Here is a 25,044-nt window from a genome sequence, read left to right on the forward strand (position 1 = left end):
CCCCCAATACTTGGTACTCAATACTTGGTTCCACACAATTACAATCAAAGGATAACAATGGAAATAGCCTCTCAAGCTTTACTGTGTTTTATCCTTTTGACGTATTAACTATTAATATATTATGTTCATGTATTTCTGTCAATAATTGATCAATTAATAAATCAATCAATCAATCAATCAATCAATCAATCAATCAATCAATCAATCATATGTCTCTATAATACTGTATCAATCATTTTGACTATGGAGAAGGAGCAATCTTACAACATGGCCCTCATCCATTGAGTTCAATGGACAGTTCTTGTGTATCTTTCTGTCACTTGTTATGAAGCACTCATGATAGTGAGCTTTGAGTGCTGAATGCGACTTGGGACTGACCAAACACAGTGAGGTAGATGAGCTTGCGAGTCTCTCCTGCTGGGTTCATGGCGACGCAGCTGTACTTCCCTCCATCAGATATCTTGGCCCTCAGAATCTGCAGTGTCCGACCACCTATAAGCAGGAACAATAACATCAATCAATGTCTAATCAGCTGAAAATGTTACATTGTTTGTAATTGTGTACATACCGGTACTTTTGACAATACACTTTGACCAAGGATTTGTTTAGTAAAACTAAAACAAAAAACAGAGGACACTATAGGCTACTCATACTGTAACTCATATTCATAAAGCTCATAAAGCATTGCATTGTGACACATGTGCTTGTGGATATTCTATTATCACTTTTTTTTTTTCATTTTGAAAAAGATTATTTCTTTAAGATTACTCAAAAAACGTTATTAAAATTTTGCAGGAAAAAAAAGCACAGTCAATACAAGGTCTAGATTGCTAAGAGGATTTAAAACCCAAGAAAGCCTGCCTTTATTCAATGTATCTAGCATGACTAGCAGGAGTGGTGTAGGAAACAGCGAGACAGAGTGCTGGCCCTGGCGTTTCCCCTTTACCTTCAAACGGTAACAAGATGACTCGCCCCGTTTCTGTTTTCCTCCCAGAATTTTCCCCAGTGAGGGGTGGGAGAGGCTGGACAGCAGACGGCTGGACTTTGAATTTCTCTAACTATAAACTTTCATGACAACAGACAGCCTAAGTACAAATATAATTTATGAAAAGCTACTACATTGAAGTCTGTTCACAGAAGTTGTTGTAGGCTATGTGGGGATTATCTGACGAGGTACCATTTGAGTGTGCAAAACCTTACATATACTAAATAATACTAAATTGTTTATAGGGTCAATATAAGTAAAATAATATAGCCTTTCTACAGGAGTATCTTTTTATATTTTTCCAAAAAGAATAGGCTACAAACAGCCAATAGCATATTACAAAGTTATCCCCCTCACTGGTGACAATTCCGGGAGGAAAAACGGGCAAGCGCCGGGGCGAGTCATCCGGTATTCCTTCAAACTACATGATTTGCGACATTGCTTGGCATGTGGGTCACCGCATGTGGGTCACCACACACAGTATTCATTTTTAATTAAATTATTACATTTCGACATTATTAAACATAAATACAGAAAAAACCCAAATAATAATCACACCCGTTAAGTGATGGGGCGCCGTTATCGTCATACATCATCTCATTCTGGCCAATTCGAATTTGCATCATCACATTCATCTTCAATGTTTGTTGTTCAAAATTGTCCATTCATTGTCAATGGCATTTAATGTTTGTGTTAAGGCCAAGCTACACCAGGCTTTTCTCGTGCGTTTACTCTAAACGCGCAGACCGTGCGTGCGTAAGTCAAATGCCCTGCATATGGCTACATCGATCTGTCAGACACGCGGCAGATTTGTGCGGGACCTTCCGGGAGGATATATGGATACGCGCGCATTGGGGCATACGCACGTAAGAAATTTAGAACCAATCCTATTTTTAGAGCACGCGTAGGATCATCCTACGCGTGCTCTAAAAATAGGATCGGGCCATCCTACTAGGATGGCCCGCGGTATCCGTGCGTCTGGTGTAGCTGGTATCATTGACATAATTATATTGGTCCTATCCAAACGCACTGTACGCGCGCAGTAAACGCATACGCACGCGCGCAAAATTGCCTGGTGTAGCTTGGCCGTCAGGACAAAAGCACGCACGCACGCACGCACGCACGCACCAAAAGCTGGATACAGGCCCCAAAAAACAAACAAACAAAAACGATGACATCATCACGCTCTTCTGCGACCTCTACGTTGAATGCGGAAGCAACGTCGACGACGTCGTCTGTTTACATCTTAGAGTATACTCTAAGGTTTACATGATCGGAGAGCGATTCTGTAGCGTCCAGAGCAGAGACTACACTCCACAACATTGTACTTTTTTCAACGCGCCGTGGAAAAAACACTTCTCCACGACCTAAAATGGACTCAGAAACCATGTCTGCAGCAGATGTAAAAATAAGTAATTTAGGGAAAAAAAGAAAACGAGATATGAGTGAATGGAAGGACAGTAAATGCAAGGCGTTAAGGAACGCTGGCAAACCATACACGAACAGAAAAGGGGTGGAAAAAGAAGGCAAAAGCCCACCGAAAAAGGTACGTGGAAATGGAATAACCTATAGTTATTTCCCCCGATTGGGCTAGGAATAACCGTATACAGATAGATATAATACATTAGTGTGTAACGTTTTAACATTAGTGTTGTCAGACAGAACGTGGTAGCTGTTCAAAATGTGTTCGTTATTACTCATTGTACACCGAACCCAGTTTACCTTTTCTGTATTTGGGACGTCCCGAATACAGAAAAGGTATACTAGTGTCCCGGAAGGGGCTAACTACACAGTGCATATATAGTCTAGTCTAGCCCTAGCCGCAATTTGCAACTCTAGATTTTTTTACAATGGGTTGAATCTAGAGTTGCAACAAGCTCCATCCACTTCCTATTCATCATTTTTGGTTTGTGATCTGCTTGTCTTAAACGACGTTAAACTCACCAACATTGCAGCTGTAGTCCAAGCTTGAATTATCCTCTTTCAATCTGCCAAGCTTGTTTTTCATAAAAATCCACCGTAGACATGTTATGAGCTACTTTCTGTCAAGACATCCTCTGCAAGTGATTATTTTTCTAAGTGCTGGAGTTCGGAAGCACTCGTCGTACGTCACTGAACGGCCCTGCATTCCACCTGTTTCGAATTTGCACATAATGCAGGAGGCAGCAGCGCGACCCGTTAACAAAAACGAGTGCTTCCAAACTGCAACACTTAGAAAAAGAATCACTTGCAGAAGATGTCTTGACAGAAAGTAGCTCATAACATCTCTACGGTGGATTTTTATGAAAAACAAGCTCGGCAGATTGAAAGAGGATAATTCAAGTTTGGACTACAGCTGCAATGTTGGTGAGTTTAACGTCGTTTAAGACAAGCAGATCACAAACCAAAAATTATGAATAGGAAGTGGATGGAGCTTGTTGCAACTCTAGATTCATCCCATTATAAAAAAATCTAGAGTTGCAAATTGCGGCTAGTCTAGCCCTACAAGCAGAACCCAATGGTACTGAAGTTTCTGACATTTTTGAGACCCAGACCATGGGGTCCTATTCCACCTCCACCCTGCCACCGGGTACGCACACATAAATAAACGTAAATACCTTCGGATACGTCCTTCTGCGCTCTTTGACGGCTTTTGTTCGTTTGAGGGCTTCTGAATTTGTGAACTATAAGTACCAATAAATAATGCTGCGAATATCTCCTTCTCCTGTGTGACCGATTTGGTCGCTTTGATTCTTCTCTTCCTTCCTTGTTTATTGACACCTCATTGTACCGCCTATCTGGCTAGCTAGTGGCTATAGCTATGACAGAGCAGATCAGAGGCAGGAACGTAGCCATGCACAAGCCAACCGCACATCGGGAGGCGGTACAATAAACGGTAAATAAACAAGAAGAATCAAAGCGACCAAATCGGTCAAACAAAGATTAAAAATACTTAACGGCTTCCGCGACACAAGATAATTCGCAGCGGTATGTATAGGTACTTATAGTTGACACATTCAGAATAACTCAAAAGAAAAGATGCCGTCAAACGGCGCAGACACAACGTTAACGACGATATTGATGTCCGCGTTCTATCATTTCAATACGAAAACACAGTAACGCACAGGGACCCTACGTAAAGTGACATCCAAATTTCAGAAAAGCTTTACGGAGGGTTCCGAGAGGGGCTAAGTCTAGTCTGTGATTAAACGGCTCAGAGCGTCGTCACATTCTTTAACAACGTTACTTGGGCCATAAACCAAACTACTGTAGCCCTGCTAAAACCAAACTACCATGCTGTTATGAGTTATGACGCAAACTAAACTTTGGGTTTTGCAATAGGGTAAAGTGTGTGCTGATACCTGTGTAAGGGAATGTGGCAAGTTGACTGAGGAGAGAAAGCTGCAGCTGTTCACAGAGTTCTATGCAGTTCCATATGAGAAACAGCAAGACGTCATTCTTTCAGGTTTAGAACAGGTAAGGTACATGATTTTCAAACAACTATAGGTAAACACCACCACACTAATGCAGTGTGTTTTTATAGCGGTAAAAAAACACCACGCTACTGTGTTTATATAGCTAAACACCACCTCACCACTGCAGAGTCTTCACTCGGTGTCACGCTCTTTCCATATAGGTAAACAATGTAATGTATCCTTTTTATACAATTTATTTATGTATTTGTTTATTTCAGCACAAGGTGGAACGTAGACGGATCCGGAAACCCGATGTGACTGAGCCCAAAAGAACTTTCACTTTCAAATACCATCTGCAGCAGAGAGGGGAGAGACTGAATGTCTGTAAACCAACATTCATGTCTGTGTATCAGATCACCAACAGTCGCATTCAGGTTTGTCTCATTTTGCATTTACTATGTATATGTGCCAATACAATGCTGTAGAGACATTTTCCAAATACAGCTGAGCTCAGATGTATTCTCTATATTTTTGTACAGGTGATTCAGTTAAAATTAGGCTCTCAGGCTAAGATTCCAGCTTCCCCAGAGCAGGGAGAAGGACAAGAGAATCAAGGACAAGCAGCAAAGGCGAGCTCTCCTCTTGAGGATTTAAGAGGAAAGCATAGCAATAGGTAATTGCGTTTCAGTTAGGCACCGTTGGCTTGATGGCAGTGAAACTGTGTGCACACACTCCCTGGATGCCAGAGTAGAACCTCTGCCCCAAATGTTTCACATGGGCCTGTTATAGCACCAGAGGGAGCTACTGTCCAAATGTTTGGACAGTACTCCGATGTTGTCAAAAAGTCACGCAGGCCCAGGCCGTAGCGTAACGGTCTGGGCACCGGACTGGTAATCCAGTCGCAGTGTGCCGCGGGTTCGACTCCCGGACCCGACACGGCCTTTACTGCATGTCATCCCCCCATCTCTCTCCCGTTTCCTGTCAGCCTACTGTCTGTCCCTTCAAAAATCAATAAAAGGCGTAAGCCGCAAAAAAAATATCTTAAAAAAAAAAAAAAAAAAGTCACGCAAATCGGTAAACAGTATCTCTATCGCCATTAAACGAAACGGGTCTTTTAGAATTTTCAGTGAACTCTGTCTGTCTGTGAACAGTTGATCTCCGGCACCATATTGGCTTGCTTGGTGGCAGCGAAACTGCACACACACTCCCTGGATTCCAGAGGATGCTAAGATTGGCTTCCAAAGTTTGTCCGTCCGTCCGTTTTTTGACACACTGCTATACCTGACTTGGCGGAGACCTGTCGGGTACAGGCTTTAGTTCCGAAATACTATTGATCGAAACCTCAATCCCTAACCTAACCATAACCGCAAGCACGGGAGCAGCCTCAGCAGCGCATGTCGGACCATCACATTTTCACATCGCATCGCATGTCCCCGCGCTTTGGACCTTTGGTGTGTCGGATCTGCGTGTGCACCCGACCTGTCCCTCTATAATGACTAGTTTTGTTTGTTTGCTTTGCTGGCTGCTGCTGACCGACATTTTGTCAGGGTTAATATTACTATTTATCCAGCTGTGTTAAAATATCTAATATGTTTATTTGTTTTTCTATTCCCATCTTATTGGCATGAATTGTGTTTTATAGTCTTACCGTGTGTGGTTATTGGTGCTACACTCTAGTTTAGCTTCTAAGCTGGTAGCATGATCTAATCCTTTTTTATTTCACTTGTTTTACAGACCACACCGCATTCATCCTGCAGTAACAGCGGGGATAAGGGAACATATCCTCTCTTTTCCACGGGAACTGAGCCACTACACTCGTATGAAGGGAACTGTAGATGGAGAATATCTGAGCGCAGATCTTAATATTCTGCATATGTACAGATTGTATAAAGAAAAGAACCCAATGTCCCCAGCAAAGTTCTGGTTGTACAGAGTCATCTTCAAACAGGAGGACCTGCGTTTTGGCCAGCCAAGAAGTGACACATGTGCCAAGTGCGATGGCTACTTTGCCAAGCTTGCAGCAGCATCATCAGATGAAGAAAGGAAGAAGATTTCTAATGAGGGTGAACTTCATCATCAAAAGGCAGAGAAGGCCTACACCCAGCTGGAGATTGATAAAGAATGGGCTAAAGCAAACACTGACTGCCATGTTGTATGTGTAGATATGCAAGGGGTTGTATTTACGCCAAATCTGACACATTCCAATGTTTATTATCAACGTCAGTTTGCAAACTATAATCTATGTATTTATGATTTGGGAACTGAAGATAGCCCAACCATGTGTGTCTGGCATGAGGGGATTGCCCACCGAGGCTCTGTTGAGGTAGCAAGCTGTCTGCAGAAGTGGGTGCAGTCTTCCTTCACTCCCCTGGTGAAACCTAAGGAACGAAGGCTTATCATCTACAGTGACCGATACTGTGGGCAAAACTGGAGAATGCTGAATCTGATGTCTCTTCTAATATCCATGGGCTTCTTCACTGAGATAGAGCAAAAGTCCATGGTGGCTGGGCACTCTTTCCTGCCCTGTGACCGGTCTTTTGCCATCATTGAGAAGAGACGCAAGGTGTCTAGACTTCACACACCTGACGATGTTACAGAGATGATCTTGCAGTCAAAGGGGCAGAATCCTTTTAGAGTATTGCAGATGAATAGTGAAGACTTCAGACTTCTCCCGGATTCCGTACTCAAGAAGCCAGATGGCCTGCAAATCGAATCTCAAATGTGCTTTAAAGTTACAGGTATTATTCAGATCCTACTATCACCTTAAAATAGCTCCTGTCATAGAAGTACTGAATGAAAGAATCACTTGTCACAGTAGGAATTAACACATTTTTATGTTGTGTTTTGCATTTCCAGCTGCTGACCCATGGAATATCCACACCAAGCAGACCCACAGCCTGTACGAGCCTTGGAAGTCATGGCTCATCACAAAGCCACGCAAAGGACAACCTCCTCCAGCTCCCTCCTTCAGTTTGGTCTACCCCAGAGCATACGAAAGTCCTCTGCCAGTGAAGAAGGAGAAGCACAAAGACCTTATGAGCATGCTCCCCTACCTGCCTCCAGCTGCTCAGGCCTTTTACCAAGCACTTGAATGTGGACCCTGAGGGACGATGTGTCAATGAGACGATCGTGTTGGTGTAAATATATTCCTCCATGAAAGTATATGTCCCAAAGACTTCAAATACAGCAGTCCTACACTGATTAAAAAGACATTAGCTTTGCTCATGTTGGTGTAAAACATGCCTCTGTGAAAGCACCCTGAAAGGATGTCAGCCTTAAAATACAGTAATCCTATATATCCTATTACTATATCAGTAATTCCTGATTGTGAAGTGTTCATTAGTAATCATTACTATTGTAAACGGTATGTGTTAAGTCTGAAGCAACATGGGCCAGAAAACCTTCTGTCTGCAGGCAGGCAGTCAAGCAAAAAATGACAAGGTCACAACCCATTACATTGCGATGACTTGTGAGCTTGTAGATCGGTCCATTTGGTTCCATTTGTACACCCTCAGAGTTACAGACCTTTAACACTTTCAGGGCTTTAAATGGTTTAATCCAACATTAGGCTTTAGGCTTAATACGCTAAACCCGCTATTTGTTTAATTCGCCGTTTTAAAATAATTAAAAAGAAGAAGTTTTATGAGCTCAATGCAAGTGAACGGGGGGCTTGTTTGGACTACAACGTGGTGTGGAAGCTCCTGCCGTTTCACATTGTCATGGCGGCTGGTTTTTCTCATCAACAACAATCCATCAGACTATATTTCGCCCCGGTACATGCATAGTACATTCTATACATTCATTAAAACTATGAACTCTGACTGCATATTTAAAAAGAAGGAAGAACTTTATATTTGTGGACAATCAAAATATGTTGGAAATTTTAATGTGGTGTCATTTAGCACACTAACTCAACCTTATCGTGTTTCCCATAATTTATCAACGGTATTTAAGGAACCTATGGACTCTAAAGACTTAGTTATTAAACTTGCCGACAAGGGAGGGGCTATTTGCATCCAAGATGCTGATAAATATAAATCAGAAATTCTCTCCCAACTGTCTAATGATACAGTCTGAGAAATTGAAATCTGACCCAACTAACTATTAGTATTGTTTTATCTTACTTCGAAGAGGCTAAATTGAAAGGTTGGATCTGCAAACCGGAATATGATGGGACATCAGCAGCAGAGAGGCATGTATTTCCCCCAGCAAATCAAACCCTGTATACAGCCGCGTAACTACACGTCAGTAGGCCCCCACGCAGGCTGGTCTGACTGTATAGACCTCAGTTCATGTAAATTCCTCCCAATACAGATGGACCATGGCAGTACAGTACCTGGCATGATGAGTGCATTGGTGTTGGCCTGAACAGGGCCCCTGTCATTTAACCAGCTCAGGGTGGGAGGGGGGAAGCCAGTGGCTTCACAAGTCAATGATACAAAGTTGTTCACCACCACCGTCACATTCTCAGGGCTCAGGCCTACAATGGTGGGAGGCACTGGACAAAGGAATAAGAATAGCAATACAGAAAAGTAAAATATGACTGAAAATACTCCATTCCCACACATGTAATACATATTACAGTACAGTTAATACTTAATTACTTGTGAAATAGACTGAGGTACTTTATTTCTATTACATTTCTATATTTGATATTGTTTTATTATTTGACATCTTTATTTTCTTATGATTAACATTTTAAACTACAGTTCGTGGAAGCTTGTAAGGACAATTATGATACTCTTACACCTAAAAACCTGTGATGTTGAAGTACTCGATGTGTGCTTGATTAACTTAACTTCAGTCATGCATTGCTGTTAAAACTGTCTCACCATGAACATTGAGGTTGAAGGATTTCTCTGAGCTACCAGCCACGTTGACAGCCACACACACATAGCGCCCAGTGTCTGATACCTGAGCATTCACCACCTGGGAGACAGACATGACAACACATGGGCTTGGGTCTTCAAGTATTATATGTTATAGAGTTGTCTTGAACACACTAGTAAATATGTTTTGACAGGCCTGCATAGCCTAAGCCTACAAACGATCGAGTTTTGGCCATTGTCGCCTGTTCTTCTTTAACAACACGGGCTAGGAAGGTTGGACGGTGACTAACTAGATACCTGAGTAAAGTTCATCTACATCCAACACATCCACTTCCATTTCCATCAGCCTTACCGTTAGGCCACTTGGGGCAGTTGAACTGTCTTTTTTGGGGGTAGTAGATTTTATTTTTTTAACCTAACCCAAGGCTCGGCCCGGCACGACTAATTAGCATACATTTACTAAACTGTATAGTGCGTCCCCAAATATTATTTATTATACAACACTTTTGTGCTGCTTTTTCCACTTTGGTGGTATTTGAGTGAAGTTGTATTTATAGCTGAGCACCCACTGCCTAAACCAAGGGCAGCATCCAGAGGAAGCGCACCTGCTTTTCTTTCTTACCTGTAGAACGCGCCCATTGGACAATATTCTGTGGGTGCCGTCAGAGCTGATTGGCTGGCTGTCCTTTAGCCAGGTGATCTTGGGGGCAGGGTTACCATCAACATGACAATCAAGTTGGGTGGTCTTATTGATCAGGACTGTCACCTCATCAGGAAGGTCGCTGACTGGTCCCCGGATAGAAGGGGGCACTGGAGGCAGACAGACACACATGTGAACAACTTAAACACTCTATAATTAGTGAACTAATACTTAGTTGACCATGGTCGGATCTGTAATTGGTCCTCCCCACTCCAAATCTGTTCACTGAAAATAGATGATGTACAAGCTCACAACACCCCACGCTGCAACGCATCGTGTGCTCATAGATCAGCTATTTGTGGTCAATGTTACACAAATATACTGTACACAAAGTGCTATTTATAATATTAATGCCTAATTCACCAGTTCAATACAAAATCCTGCAGCTTAGAGGCAGAATTAAATCCTCTACTCACGTAATACTCTAACATCATACTGAATGGAGTCCTCTCCAGCCTCATTGACCGCCTCACACGTGTATCTGCCTGAGTCCTCAGCCTGGGCCCTAGGGATCTGTAGCACGCGCCCCCCTGACGACGGAGAAACAAACACACATACGGTTTATGCTGGATTCTGTCTGTACTGTCAGTCTCATTGATCTCCCCCACACTCTCCACTCAAATATAAACATACAAACACTCAAACTCAATCTCTATAAAGGATAAGAAACCAAGTAAAAGCCAGATAACAGCACAACAATATATAAAGTGATTGCTCAAAAAAGAAAGCAGAAAGTAACAACAAAAAGTATGAAAAGTAAACAACTGCAAATGCAGTGCAAGAGCTCATACAACGGCCGGCCACCAAAGCCTGATTTATACGTGGTTGTGCGCATGTCATGCACAGAAAATAGCAGACTTATCAACCAAGAATAAATCAGGTAAAACGGTGCCATCTCTATCTCTGTATCTTTCAGTCTCACCTGGCATTATGAGCACTCTGTCGTTGGAGGCCAGGGGTCTACCGTCTTTATACCAGGTGAGTGTTGGAGGAGGTACCGCATTTGTCTCACAGTAGAGTGAGATGGGATTGTTAAGGATCACATCCTTAACTTCTCCACCACTGCCTGGGAACGAGGCAGTGGTGGGTCGACCAGGTCTATTGAAACTAGGGGGAACTAAAGAAAGAAAGATCAATAAGGTGTTTTTAAGACTTTGCCTGCAATACAATTTCATACCTCAGTTAAATAGGCAATCAGGGGGATAATTTGATAATGATCAATAACAATACATAGGCTACACATTTCATGAGTTGAGTTCTATTGAGAAAGACATTTTGCAGCACTATTATGACACCATAAACATTCCAAAACTCCCTAAACCAACTGTGAGTGCATTAAAAGCACCAACAGTCCCAGTTTATACAGTATCGTCATTCAATGGGAACCCAGTTCACCTTGTATATTTACATCAAAGTCCTTCTCATCCTCCCCGGCTATGTTGGTGGCAACGCATGTGTAGCGGCCGGTATCTGACACCTGGGCATGCTTGATCTGAACAATACGGCCATTGAACGTGATGGAGATATGATCATCTGCCCGCAGGATCTATGGAGAAAGAAAAAAGAAGTGTGTGTGTGTGTGTGTGTGTGTGCGTGCGTGCGTGCGTACCTATGTATGTATCTACGTGCGTGCAATATGTACTTCCTAATTGCTAGATCGGCAATTCTTTGCGAGTGTAATTTATTCTTTGTCATGCAATGGTGTGACACAGAAAATTGCCGACCTACAGTACAAGGCTTATAAGCAGTCAGATACAATAATATGCTACCTGTCCATCCTTGTACCACTGCAGGGCAGGTGTGGGGATGGCCTGGGCTTCACACTCCAACGTCAGAGTGTTGTTGACTGTAATCTTTACCTCTTTAGGGGCCAGGCCCTCCCCAGGGATGTCATTCTTATTGATCTGAGGTGGAACTGAACAGTAGAGAGTAAACGAGAATGCCTTTTGAGATGTGGTTACATATTCAAAGGATCATTTACCGTACAGCTAATATCTTCTCTTACAGCATTTTACATTGAAAAGGACCATGTTACATTATATTTGTATTTTCACTTGGAGCTTTATTTATCTTACATGCAAGGATATGTAACAACAAAAGCTGTACATATGGCACACCTAACCTTCTACCTGTCAATCAAAATGGGCAGGAATACCCTGATTTTACAGTATGCACATACAGTAGCACATCATGAATTAAACACAGGACATACAAGTTCATATTGGATTAACTGATAACTGATGCCACTCACCATAAACTGTGACCTGATAATTCTTCAGTGACTCTCCAGCCTCATTGGTGGCAATACAGGTGTACCTCCCAGCATCCTCCTCTTTAGCATTGAGAATCTGCAGGGTTCTCCCACCTGTCAAAGCAAAGTGAATGAATGAATAAAAAATAACCTACCTGATTCCATTCTATTGTATAACACACAGTAAAATTATCTGTGTTAATTTATTCATTTTGCAACTCTGAGAGTGTACAAATGGAACCAAATGGACCCTTTACAGGTCCATATGGTTCCATTTATTGTACACTTCCAGGGTTAAATTAACACAAAAACATTTTGACTCCATACCTGGAAGGACTCGGACGTTGCGACTCGATTCAAAGGGGACGCCATCTTTGAGCCAAGTGATGAGGGCAGGAGGATAGGACTGGACCTCACACACCAGAGAGGTAGGGCTGCTCAGGGTGACTGTCACCTCCTCCGCAGAGCCCTCAGGACCAGAGCCAAAGATAGTGGGAGAAACTGTCAGGAAGCACATTAAAACTTAGTCAACTCTTCAAAATCTTAATGATGTTATTATGTTTTGACCTGACCAATCTTCATATATTACTTTACTGCTCGCCATTGTTTAGACTGTGTGCATCTGTTTAGATTACTTCACATTATTTTAAACTGTCGTTTGTGTCATGAATACATCCACAAATACAAATATTACACAGCAATAAAGAAACGTAATGTAGACGTAAAGAGGTAGATTTGTCTCAGTGAATATCAGCTTGTATGAATGAGGCATCACCAAATTCATAGTTTGGAGTGAAATATTCACTGGCACATTTTCGGATTGTTTATTCGACACGTGCCCGGTGTGCACGGACCTTTCGAGCAGTGTTCTTACCCTGAACATTGAGGTTGAAATGCCTCCTGCGGTCCCCTGCACTGTTGGACGCCAGGCAACTGTAGCGTCCCGTGTCTGCCACCTGGGCACCAGAGATCTGGAGAAAGCGACCGTGAGACAACACCTGGTGTCGTCCGCCAGGCACCAACAGCTGCCCGTCCTTCAGCCATTTGATATCTGGTACAGGGTTACCTAGAGAGAGAGCCATGGTTAACCACAACAAGCCTAGTGTCCCTGTTCTGGGCATGTCATACAAACATTTACACACGTCAATGCACGTACATTTTCCCTTCAATGTCAATGGCGTTTCATGTTTTGATGTTTAATTTACGTCATATTTGGCGAAATCTTTACCTAATTTCTCCTTTCATTGTCAATGGCAAATATTGAGACGTGTGAGGACAAAAGCTGTATATAGATGGCGCTAGCGGCCCTCAAAAATGTCTCAAATCATGAACACAGTGTGCACTTGCCATGAATTTCTGTACACACATTCCCACTAAGCTGAGGAAGAAATGCTACTTTAAAATGTTCAAATCAGCTTCATGGCGGTGCTATAACAGGGCGATTCATGTTTTTACCTATAACTACACCAATCTGTGTAAAACTTTGTATGCGCACTCCCCAGAGGCCAAGGAAAAACCTCAGCCCTGCATTTTTCACATAGCTGCCTTTTATACCAGGAGGCCGAGTTATGTAAAACACATTTTTTTATATTACTCCTTCAGATTTTATACAAATTTCACGCAGATCGGTACACATGATCTCAATAGTCATGTTCCATCCTGATTTGCTATCTAAAGTTTGCAGGAGTGGGCGTGGCTCACTTTGAACCATACGATTGTGGTGAAATTCCGAACATTGCTGGCCCACAATAACCTACCCGACCTGGCTGGCGGAGACCTGTGCTCCGCCTTTATGTCATTTTAAAATAACGTTGCAGATATCACTTACCTGTGGCCTCACAGGTCAGAGTTATATTGTATTTCTCCTTCACTTTTGTGTCAACCACAGTCCCCTCATCCACAATGGTAGGTGGCACTGCAAATAGAAAATAAGCCATAGCTAGTCATTTAAAGTCTTTCCTCAGACATGGGTAGAGAGTCCAGGGCAGGGTATGTCAATTAAAATACATAATAATAATACACTAAATGTTTGCGTTTTCTCTAGTGACATTCAGTAACATGCTGATTGAAACTTATTTTCACGACACTGGATTTTGTCACCGGGTCTTTCGGAACAGAGATATAAACAAACAAAATATATATTTAGTCATTATTTATCATTGATGTGGACTTGGTTACTTACCAAGGATGTCAAGGTCAAAGTTCTTCCTCTCCTCTCCAGCGCTGTTCGATACAATGCAGGTGTACCTCCCAGCATCCTCTACTGCAACATGCATCAGGCGCAGGCTCCGTCCTCCTTCACATCCAACAGGACAAGTATTGGTTGAATTATTAAAAAGAAAATACTCATGTACCGAGCAAATACACAGTGTGCGGGTGTATTCTACTCCTTTCATTGATGTCCACTGGCCTACGCACCTGTGCATACGCCTGATTTCTAGGTGTGCAAAGGTTTTTTCCTACAAATGTTACGGAGGTGAAAGAAGGCATTGATCTGCCTTTCATGTATCTGGTTGACATGGGAGAGGGTGAGGTCCAGGATGACACCAAGGTTGCAAACTTAGGTGGAGGGGGTGACAGTGGAGCCATCAATATGGAGGGAGAAGTCATGAGTGGAGCGGGTGAGGGAGTCTGGGCCGATTTTGGATATATTGCATTTGAGTTTTAGAAAGTTAGTTTGCATCATTGTTTTGATCATCGGCATAACAGTGGAAACTGTTCAACCCCAGAATAGGGACTCTAGGGAGATAAAACATAATGCATTTCAAGTGGCCAAAAAAGAAAAAAGGGAATCCCTGAAGACCTCTAAAGACAAAGTGATCCAACAACATTGCTGCACTGCAGTCAAAGATAAATGACCCTTCCACACAATCTATCTCATTAAGTGCCTGGAGAGGATTGGGACATTCACAGCTGTTTAAATATACTCTAACTAATAAACTGAGATACCAGGGTATTATCCTCTCCTTACAAAGAAAGATAAACAGGCTATAACTGGATGTTAAATGTCTCTAATAGAGCCACCTGAGCAAATAACTAACACACACTGACACAATGTTAGTCTTACACATTACACTTCTCAAAACGTACACAATAAATCCTAAGCACACGTTTCATCTCAACTTTAAGCAACACGGTAAATGATCCTATGAAAATGAATCTTACTGAGACACAAGTCCTTGTGGGTGCTTGTGTAATAGGACAAGCACATCACCATGCAGGATTTGAACCAACAGTCACCACAACATGAGCCTACCTCTCTGTCCACAGAAATATTACATTTCAGACACAATTGTCTCTAAACCAGATCATGGCCTGTCTGTAGTCACAGTAGTGTGAATCCCGTATTTCAGTAGCATAGGAATGACGTTTTATGGTTCCTAAATCACTTCCATTACATTACACTGAGCCGAGCCTCAAAATGCCCATGATTTGACAACCAAATGGGATTACCCAGACATGTCTGTGCACGGCCTCTTTTAGATCTTCAGTTGGAGAAAAGAGATTCAGGGGTCAGGTCGACACAGCCGCGGACACTTATTCATTCTCTGAGCTCCCATTCCATCTTTTAAATCTGTTCCAGTGGTTTGTCTCTGCATAGATCAGGTTCTGTTAACTGTGTTGGGTTTGGCCCAGGTTTGAATGATCCCATTACACCATATTACCAGTGATGCATTGCAACTGCTTGGCCTTTGAACTGTAGCTGGGAAAACTGATATTCTATCTCAGAGCTGTGAAACTGTTTAATATTTGTAACTAGGTAAGCCCATTATACTTCATCGTATGATGGATGGTGAAAATAGTCCATTTACAAGCTTGTAGATGGGTGTGTGTTTGTTTGTTTTTTTTAATTTACATAAAAGGTATACTGCATAATTTTCTTGCGAACTTCAAAACTACAAAATAGTTTATTTGATGCGAGTTCAACCTGGACTTCAGGGCAATATTGTAAATACAAAGACTATCGCACCACTTCACCATGACTCTCATCATAGAAACCAGACCGAGCCAATGGGAGCTCACCTGACAGGACGCGAACAGAGCTGGTGGCCTTTATCGGTCGACCGTCCTTCAACCAGGTGATGGCAGGAAGTGGGATGCCCGAGGCCTCGCAGGTCAGAGCCACAGGGTTCCTCACCACAACGCTGACATTTTCAGGCACCTGCACCTGACCAATGATACTGGGTGGGACTGGACACAGGAGCGACACAAAGAATGGACATTACAGAGATGGACAGAAAACGAGACTCTATACTGTAGCCTACATCAGTGTTTCACCAGTCCAGGTGTGCCTTGAGATTTTGTGACAGCCACACATTATACAACAAGTTCAGTACTTTGTGCGCACTCATTTCCCAATACAAATCTACAAACTAAAATAAATCGTCATGATGATATAAAAAAGTGGTTAAACATTTTATTTGGTATTAGTAAATACAAATAAATGAGCGTAATAACACGTATTACCAAAGCTATTTTGCTTGCACTATGCAGATTTGAATACAGATATTAACTTGCACTTTGGTGTGTCTTTGGCAAAAAAACAGAACCATTGCTATTGATTGTCATGTACACACACACACACACACACACGCAGACGCACACGTACACACACAATTTATGATTGAGGAATATGACACTCTGACAGAATGATTTGACATAATCAGTTAATTCCTACCATGAATGGTGACATCATGCTTGCTGTCTGCCTGTCCTGCCACATTGACAGCGATACAGGTGTAGCGTCCCGTGTCCGACACCTTGGCGTCTTTGATCTGCAGCAGCCGGCCTTCGTTCAGCACCTTCGCCCCGTGCTGGCCCGTGATAGGCCGTCCGTCTTTCAGCCATGTGACCGCTGGACGCGGAACACCATCAGCCGCACATTGGAGCGTGACATCGCCTCCTTTGGTCACGGTGACATCGTTGGCTGTGCCCTCACTGCGTCTGATGGAAGGGCGGACTGAAGTGAGAAAAGTGGGTGAGTGATGGACACGCTCCCCCAGGAGAAGTTACTCGCATAAACAGTAAAATCACCCGTCTTCATTTGACCACGTGAACCCTAGCATCCCTATTCTGAAGTGAACTAATATGTGTCTTTTGAGTGACCCAGAGGTGGTTGCTGTTGTGGTAATGAGACATACCATAGACCTGCAGACGGTACTCCTTGGAGGCGGTGCCTGCTGCGCTGGTGGCTGTGCAGGTGTAGGAGGCTGCATCTGTCCTTTCAGCGCTGGAGATCTGCAGCTGACGGCCTCCTGACAAAACCCTGACGTGCGGATCTGACTTAAGATCTGCTCCTAAGGTACAAACACACATGATCAATTCAAATATGGTATGTATGCAGGGGCCAGGGGGAAATAAAGTGTTTCCGGTGTAATTTGTACACTAAGATACATGCACTAACGCACGCACACACGTACGCACGCATGCATGCATGCACGCACACACAAGTATTCTTACCATCCTTCCTCCAGGTAAGGCTGGGGGGTGGAATGCCACTGGACTCACACACCAGAGTGATCAGACTTCCCTCAATGACCGTGAGTGGAGAAACCTCCTCTGATCCACGGATACTAGGCAAGACTGTAATAATGACAGGAGACCAAAAGGGGGCACTGTTACCTTACTCAAGCCTCAGTGATGCATCTCAGTAAAGAATAATTCATGTTCGGTACAGGTACAAGTAAAAAATTAAATACAATGGCCTATGAATTAGTATTTTGTTCTCTCTCTCTCTCCCTCCTATCTTCCTATCCACTGATCTCAGATGTGTCTGCTGCAGATCCGATGTAAACAGGGGACTCTCATCATCACTTCCATTTTCCATCTCTATCAAATTCTCTCAAATCCCCTGCCGGATCAATAATTTACAATCTAATTCCTACAGTTTGTACTCGGAAATTTGTGACACCACACATGCAATGCGTTGTGAACTTGTAAATATGCTATTTTAGGTGAAAGACACGTTGTGCAACCAAGTATACAACAGGCTTAAGCTATTGTTGAGCATACCCCACACATTGAGGTTGTAGTTCTTTTCTGTCTTGCCGGCAATGTTGGTGGCTTCACACGTGTACCTGCCGGAGTCCTGCACCTGGGCACCGGTAATCTGACAAACATTCACAAACAAGTAATGTCAGAGATATAAAATACAGTAGAGTACAGTACAGTATATTCATGATCAGCCATACATCGTTTGAAATTAACCTTTTTCTTCAGTGTCCTGCCCGCAGCTGTTCCGAATTCTAATTTCGATATTAAAATCATATTTTCCCAAAAGGACTCATTATGTGCTCGGGTTTATAGCAATTTTTCACCTACCTTTGAAAAATAGAATAATTTGTCAAAAATGGTGGAAATGGCATATCTACAAGCTCACAAAACATTGCAATGTGTTGTGAACTTGTAGATGAACTATTTTCGTTGAATGTTCCCTCCAGAATAAGATGCTATGTATAAGCTGTATATGTTACAAGGTGTAGTGAAACGGAAACGGTAAATTTGAAGTTTCAGCTTGAAACGCTGGCTCTGAAGTTTCTGAACCAATCAGAGCATCACATCCCGTCAGTTTTCTTATGGCAATAAAGCTCCATTGAATTTAATTGCAAGCATTTTGATGATTGCAGGGTTTCCACACCTTCGCCCTCTTTCTACAGTATGTATGATTTAATTTGTGTGTAAGTGCGTATTTGACACAGTGCTGGCAGCTTGTGCCGCTGCCACCTCACTATTAAAATGATATATATCACAAGACACATAAACGTAATACTTTCATTCATAATAATAAATTTCTCTACTGTCCCAGACCATATCTTTGTCCCTGGGACAACAGGATGTCCTAAAGCCATAACCCTAGTGACTGTGCTTATACCGTAATCAACATGACACAGTAAGCTAAGGACACATAGATGCATATCATAGATAATATATTATCTAAAGTCAGCTATGTCATGAGGTGGATGCAGTACCAACACAGTAACCTGGCCTTACCTTGAGCAGACTCCCATCCTCCGACACAGTGAGCCCTGGCTTCCTGAAGAGGGGACGGCCATCTTTGCGCCACAACAGAGTAGGTGGAGGGATGGCATCACTCTGGCAGCGCAGCTCCACTGAACGGCCCAGCATTACTGTGGCATTGGCCTCCTCCCCCATGATGTTGGGCGGCACTGTGGCACATTGAACAAAATACATTATTACCAGTGGTTCCCAAACCTGCTGAGGAACATTGGTGTACTGTGAGACAATCTCACATTATTGTTGCAATAAATACAACTACCGGTATACAAAATGTTATGAATATTTGGGTCATTTTTATATTTGAACCACTTTTTGACTTTTTGAACGCTATAAAACTGGTCAAAACAATAAAAAAATAAAGAGCTTCACCCAGAGAGTCATGTGAAATACATTATATCAAGAAAGATGTTTGATGGCCTTTTATTTCCAGAATCATTGGCAGAAGGTGAGCCCAAAGACATTTACAGCCATATACAATATGTACTGTAATCTCCTCATCTTACTCATTTAATATCAAAGTACACTGAGTCTTTAGATGTTCATTTGAAGTTATTTTAAAACTAAATTGTTCTTGGACAATAAAAGCACAGTTGGCCAGATTCTACATTTTTTCAGCCAGATCTGGTTCATTTCCAAAATGTTCCATTGAAACTTATCCTAACCTAACGCACTTAAATGGCCCCAATCACTCTACAGTTGATTTAGATGTTTATTTTCCCTTTAACTACTGTATCTAACTAGTGCCATGGCAACTAATGTTAAGTATTGCAGACCGATGCCAAAACAACTAGATTTCCCATCATGCATTTGGCACTAAAGTGTGGTGGGACCCAGACGTTGACCTCAGTGCTTCATAAACCATTAAATGACTGATTCAGACAAATGTCCACAGGTCTCCACCCTTCGTGTGACCGTCTCTGTTATGAATGTAAAACTATCCTCTTAAGAATTAGCTGTAATTTAGTGTTAGGATGGTAATTTCATCTCAATCTGATTTCAATCAAAGACTTCACATTCTACTTAAGGTCATGGCCTTTTTACTCCCAAATCTGGCTTGGCCTTAACAAATGACTGCCAACCAATTTCCTGTGCATTATGTTTGCTGGACAGATGGAGTGCATGTCACAGGGGAAGGCCCGGCCTCATCCAAATGTTTGTCCAGACACAGGAAGCTGAATGGTAGCAATTACCACAACAAATCTGTCTTTATTTATTTGGACAGGAAGAAGAAATACATGAAACGTGTTTGTATTTCACAAAACCTTGTTCAGTCAAGCACTGTCACACAAATATATAAGTGCACACACACACACACACACACACACACACACACACACACACACACACACACACACACACACACACACACACACACACACACACACACACACACACACACACACACACACACACACACACACACACACACACACACAATCTCCGATATCCCCCAGCTAATTATCCACTTACTTCTCACCAGAGCAAATGCAGTAAAACTGATTGAGATTAGACTTGCTTATACTTGTCTAACTACTAAGTGGATGTCAAGGTCAGCTCCGTGAGCAAAACTGACAAGGTTTATTGAAACACTAAACATCAAACCACACTTCCTCTCCATATGCTCTCTAGTCAAAGGATCTTTCAACAATCATTCAGGTTCAAGTGTGAGTACAAACTACAAAGTATATACAGCCTTCATTTGCTGTGCTGATGGTCACTCCACAGTCAACCAGAACCATAAGTCACATACATAGGCCTACCACCTTTGTGAAAACAACAGAGTAGCCTACTTCAAACTGTCTGCTAAAGCAACTATCTCCACCACCTCTCCCTCTCTCATGCAAGTAATTGACAATTAAGTCACAGCACCAACCTTGATGAGGCAGTATTGCTTTGTTTCTTCCCAACAGCAGAGATATAGATATATTAGAGATATATTATTTTGGGAATAATAATACATTCTCACAGTGAAGGATATGAGAGAGAGCATATCATGCTTTTTGCAATTTCTTTGCAGCGCTAGCGCCTCCTATATTCAGCTATTAGTGTATATTTTCGTCTATAACATAAGATTCAACTTTTTCAATTTATTTTGTGTTTTCTATCCCCACAAATAACCAATTGTGAACAATCAGGCTTTCATATCATATGGGTGCTTTAATGGAAATCGCTCTCAGGAACTGATTTTGTCCTAATCGTGATGTCATCAATGTCACCCTGCTTTGTATAATTCCTCCTCTTCTTCAGTCTTCAGTTCCAAATTTGCATTTCCACTTTGTTTACAATGTTCGCCATTGTTGATTTTCCAAGCTGGCATGGAATTGAAACAAGCCTGGCTTTATCTAGCATCTGTATAGAGCGTCGCAGTCCCGCCCCCTTTCATGACGACGCCAGGCCCAGGAAATAATTCCCAATGCATTTTTCCCCATAGACATTTCAAAAAGTATTTATTTAAAGACCTTTTACGCGTCGTACGAAGCCAACTCGAGTCGTGACAAATCATGACAACAAACACAATATTTTGGACCAAACAAATAATTACAAAGAAGAAAACAAAAAAAGTGTTGTACGATCGGCTCACCATACACCCGTAGGTCATATTCTCTCTGTTGTTCCCCTCCAGCATTGACGGCCACACAGGTGTACCTGCCTGTATCACTGACCTGGGACCTGCTCAGAGACAGAACCCTACCACCAGACAATACCTAAACAGAGAAGCAAACAGATCAGAAAACATACTGCACAGTGCACACACACACACACACACACAGAAATATAATGGATACAATCACACACGCACATGGGTATGCACACAGATAGTGAATGAATGCATGAATGAATTAATACATTTAGATGTAGTGGTCATGGGAATGAAATATACTTGTGAAACAACCACACTGTATTGTATTGAATGTTTAATGTTCTGAGAAAAAACATAAATTAAAAAACACTGATTCCTCCATGGACACAATGGTAAACATGGGTACCTGAATGCCATCTGAGACACTGGTTACAGGGCTGCCATCTTTGAGCCAGGTGAGGCTGGGCAGGGGAACACCAGAGGCTTCACATTCCAGCTTAACAGGCTCATTCACAACCACTGTGACCATGCCTCCTCGGCTGGAGATGACAGGAGGTACTACAACACCACAAGCAAGAGACAATATTCATGAATACATGCTGTATGGCACTGTATGGCAACCACCACACACAATCACCAAATTTACACAAACACACTGATACCCACTGGTGGTAGAAGTACTCACATTATTCTGTTTAATTAGGTATTCCACAGGATTAAAAACAAAATAACTTTTTTCAAAAGTATTCTTTTTATGGGTTTATAAATCGCTTGGTAACATACAGTATAAAAATCACACCTGTGTGAAGTGAGGGGCGCTAATATATTAAAGTCTAACTCATGTTTATTAGGTGATGGTAATGGTAATGGTTATGTAAAACAAACATTAAACGCCATTAACAATAAAGAGACAATATGACGTAAATGTCACATTATGACGTACATTTTCCCTTCATTGTCAATGTGTTTACAAAACAAACCTGTATATTATCAAATATTATCAATCATAATTTATTAGTTGATATATCATTTGTAATCTAAATCTGCAAAGTAACTAGCAAGTAAAGCTGTCACATAATCGTAGTGGAGTTGGTCTCTGAAATGCAGTGGAGAAGAATTCTGTAAGTAGCATTGAGTAAAGACTCACTTTCTTTCCAACACATCTTGTCTATACTGTTCATGCAAGCCTGGATACAAAGTTCATGCCAGTTATTGCAGGAAGAATTACTATTCCATTTATAAGTTGATAATTATTTATTTCTTGTACCAATGCAGCAGTCGCGCGCGCGCACACACACACACACACACACACACACACACACACACACACACACACACACACACACACACACACACACACACACACACACACACACACACACACACACACACACACACACACACACACACACACTCTCTCTACATGTATTGGAAGATTAGTCAATGTAAGTTTATCCTCCTGGACATTCTCAAAGTGTGGTAATTTTGGACACGGAGAGCCTGTGGAGTTTTATTCTGAATGATTCATATGGATTCATATGGATTTCCATGTGTTTCATTTATAGTACACTGAATAATGTGCTCTATACATTGCTCTCCAAGGAAAATGGGTATATACGTTTGGCAGCCCTATAAAGCCATTGGCATGCTCTGAAAGCAAAGTTACTAACTACACTCATCTGGATGGGCACGGTCCCAGAACATTTCTGCCTCTGCTCCAACTCACACTCACATCTGAACCAACACATTGAACCGGTGGGCACAATGTGTTATATTGTCTGATTCACAGATGAATATTATACACAGATATATAGCAATCTAGAAGATTGTCTCACCGTACACCTGCAGACTGTGGGACACCTCAGCAACCCCAGCCACATTGACCGCCACACAGCGGTATATTCCAGTATCTGACAGTTGGGCACGCTCAATCTCCAGCACCTGGCCACGCTTCAACATGGTCATCCCAGCGGCACTGGTCAGGGGGCGGCCATCTTTATACCATGTAATGGCTAAGCAAATATAAATGACATGGGGAAATTAAGATGAAGAAATCAATCAGTTTTAAATTTGAGAATGGGTCATGAAGCAGGGGTATTCACATATGATCCTTAAAGACTGGTCTGTCTGATGAAGTGACTTAACCATACATTAGCTTAAATGCAACCCGTGTCAAGAAAGAACCCGCTGACCTACAGCTTAGAGACATGAACTCATACTACGACACTGGCAGGTATTTAAAATTAGGAAAGGCAGGTGGGAGACTATGGTCTCTACTCCAATTCCGTCGCTACCTGCGCAATACACACTGCGAGTAGGGCAACACGCTGATGGGGGCAACAAAATGTGCCAAAAAGTTCCATGCCGACTCTCATAATAACAATTTTCTCCGTGGCTCCGCCGCGTAAGCCTGTGTGCGTCTTCATAAACGGCAAAGTTAGCTGATCTGCATGAGGAAACACAGTGCTCTCTTTGGGAGAGGGGGCAGCACAAATATCCTACGAGTAGGGCAACCAAATGGTCAGCGACCTGGGAGTGAGTGAGTGTGGGGTTGTGTACAGTAAGCAGGTAAAGTAGTTGAGTCTTACCAGGTAATGGGCTGCCTGTGGCCTTGCACTGTAGCTGGGTGGAAAAGCCAGACAGGATGGTCTGATTGAAGATTTCTCCAGAGTAGGGGATACTAGGAGGCTCTAAGGAAGCACACAGAATAAATGACTTTCAAGAACAAGAAATTACAGAGATGTCACCATCTATTATACCCTGAGTCATATACTAAGTAACAAAGCAAGCAGGTAACAGAAAAGGAAAAAAATAGAAAAGAAGAAAGATAGACTTTCTCTTTTTTGGATCGGGAGACAGAGGAAATAAGAGATTAGATAAGGATCATAGTATATTTTGTGCATTCATATGTTACCATGGACACCGAGGCGTATGTGTATCTATATGTTACCGTGGACACTGAGGCGTATGTGTATCTATCTTAGAGTATATATATGAATAGAGAAGGCACCCAGAGGAAACACTGAGGCGAAATGGACATAGTGGCCAAATGAAGGTATTGCAGTTGGCCCCAAACACATGAACGCGCTGGTCCGTTGACTATCATTGTGCATGTTCACGACGGACGCACGCTCGTGCGTGTTCGTTCGCGTTCAACGGCAGCGCGTTCATGTGTTTGGGGCCACTCACTATTGCAATTCATCCCAGAATGCACTCTGTTCCTACCCGGAAGGAGGAGTGAAATTGCCTCATGCGCTTTTGAGCAACTTAATGCAAGTGGATGGAA

At 42.3% G+C, this 25,044-nt stretch overlaps 2 protein-coding genes across 3 annotated transcripts in view; one reads left to right on the forward strand and one right to left on the reverse strand.

The window, feature by feature from the left end:
• Nucleotides 1-25,044, reverse strand: part of hmcn1 (hemicentin 1) — a 236,173-nt gene that overhangs the window by 48,954 nt on the left and 162,175 nt on the right. For both annotated transcript variants that reach the window (XM_083767894.1, XM_083767893.1), the window contains exons 37-59: nucleotides 24,347-24,448; nucleotides 23,594-23,770; nucleotides 22,165-22,316; nucleotides 21,759-21,882; nucleotides 19,151-19,326; nucleotides 18,173-18,269; nucleotides 17,621-17,743; nucleotides 17,302-17,457; nucleotides 16,839-17,120; nucleotides 16,184-16,351; nucleotides 14,343-14,456; nucleotides 13,989-14,075; nucleotides 13,035-13,226; nucleotides 12,488-12,661; nucleotides 12,161-12,274; nucleotides 11,679-11,824; nucleotides 11,305-11,455; nucleotides 10,832-11,026; nucleotides 10,326-10,439; nucleotides 9,832-10,019; nucleotides 9,213-9,309; nucleotides 8,717-8,878; nucleotides 379-492 (exon numbers count right to left, since the gene is read on the reverse strand). In XM_083767894.1, the coding sequence (XP_083624020.1) occupies nucleotides 379-492; nucleotides 8,717-8,878; nucleotides 9,213-9,309; nucleotides 9,832-10,019; nucleotides 10,326-10,439; nucleotides 10,832-11,026; nucleotides 11,305-11,455; nucleotides 11,679-11,824; nucleotides 12,161-12,274; nucleotides 12,488-12,661; nucleotides 13,035-13,226; nucleotides 13,989-14,075; nucleotides 14,343-14,456; nucleotides 16,184-16,351; nucleotides 16,839-17,120; nucleotides 17,302-17,457; nucleotides 17,621-17,743; nucleotides 18,173-18,269; nucleotides 19,151-19,326; nucleotides 21,759-21,882; nucleotides 22,165-22,316; nucleotides 23,594-23,770; nucleotides 24,347-24,448 (3,405 nt within the window). The remainder of the gene's footprint in view (nucleotides 1-378; nucleotides 493-8,716; nucleotides 8,879-9,212; nucleotides 9,310-9,831; nucleotides 10,020-10,325; nucleotides 10,440-10,831; nucleotides 11,027-11,304; nucleotides 11,456-11,678; nucleotides 11,825-12,160; nucleotides 12,275-12,487; nucleotides 12,662-13,034; nucleotides 13,227-13,988; nucleotides 14,076-14,342; nucleotides 14,457-16,183; nucleotides 16,352-16,838; nucleotides 17,121-17,301; nucleotides 17,458-17,620; nucleotides 17,744-18,172; nucleotides 18,270-19,150; nucleotides 19,327-21,758; nucleotides 21,883-22,164; nucleotides 22,317-23,593; nucleotides 23,771-24,346; nucleotides 24,449-25,044) is intronic.
• On the forward strand, nucleotides 2,304-7,709 carry LOC310860762 (uncharacterized protein). The gene is made up of 6 exons (XM_083767916.1): nucleotides 2,304-2,531; nucleotides 4,307-4,441; nucleotides 4,659-4,814; nucleotides 4,920-5,053; nucleotides 6,115-7,118; nucleotides 7,237-7,709. The coding sequence occupies exons 1-6, from the start codon at nucleotides 2,358-2,360 to the stop codon at nucleotides 7,482-7,484; spliced, it is 1,851 nt and encodes a 616-aa protein (XP_083624042.1). The 5' UTR covers nucleotides 2,304-2,357; the 3' UTR covers nucleotides 7,485-7,709.

The sequence above is a fragment of the Protomyctophum parallelum genome (genome assembly GCF_964188405.1).
Source record: "Protomyctophum parallelum genome assembly, chromosome: 6".
Lineage (NCBI taxonomy): Eukaryota > Metazoa > Chordata > Actinopteri > Myctophiformes > Myctophidae > Protomyctophum > Protomyctophum parallelum.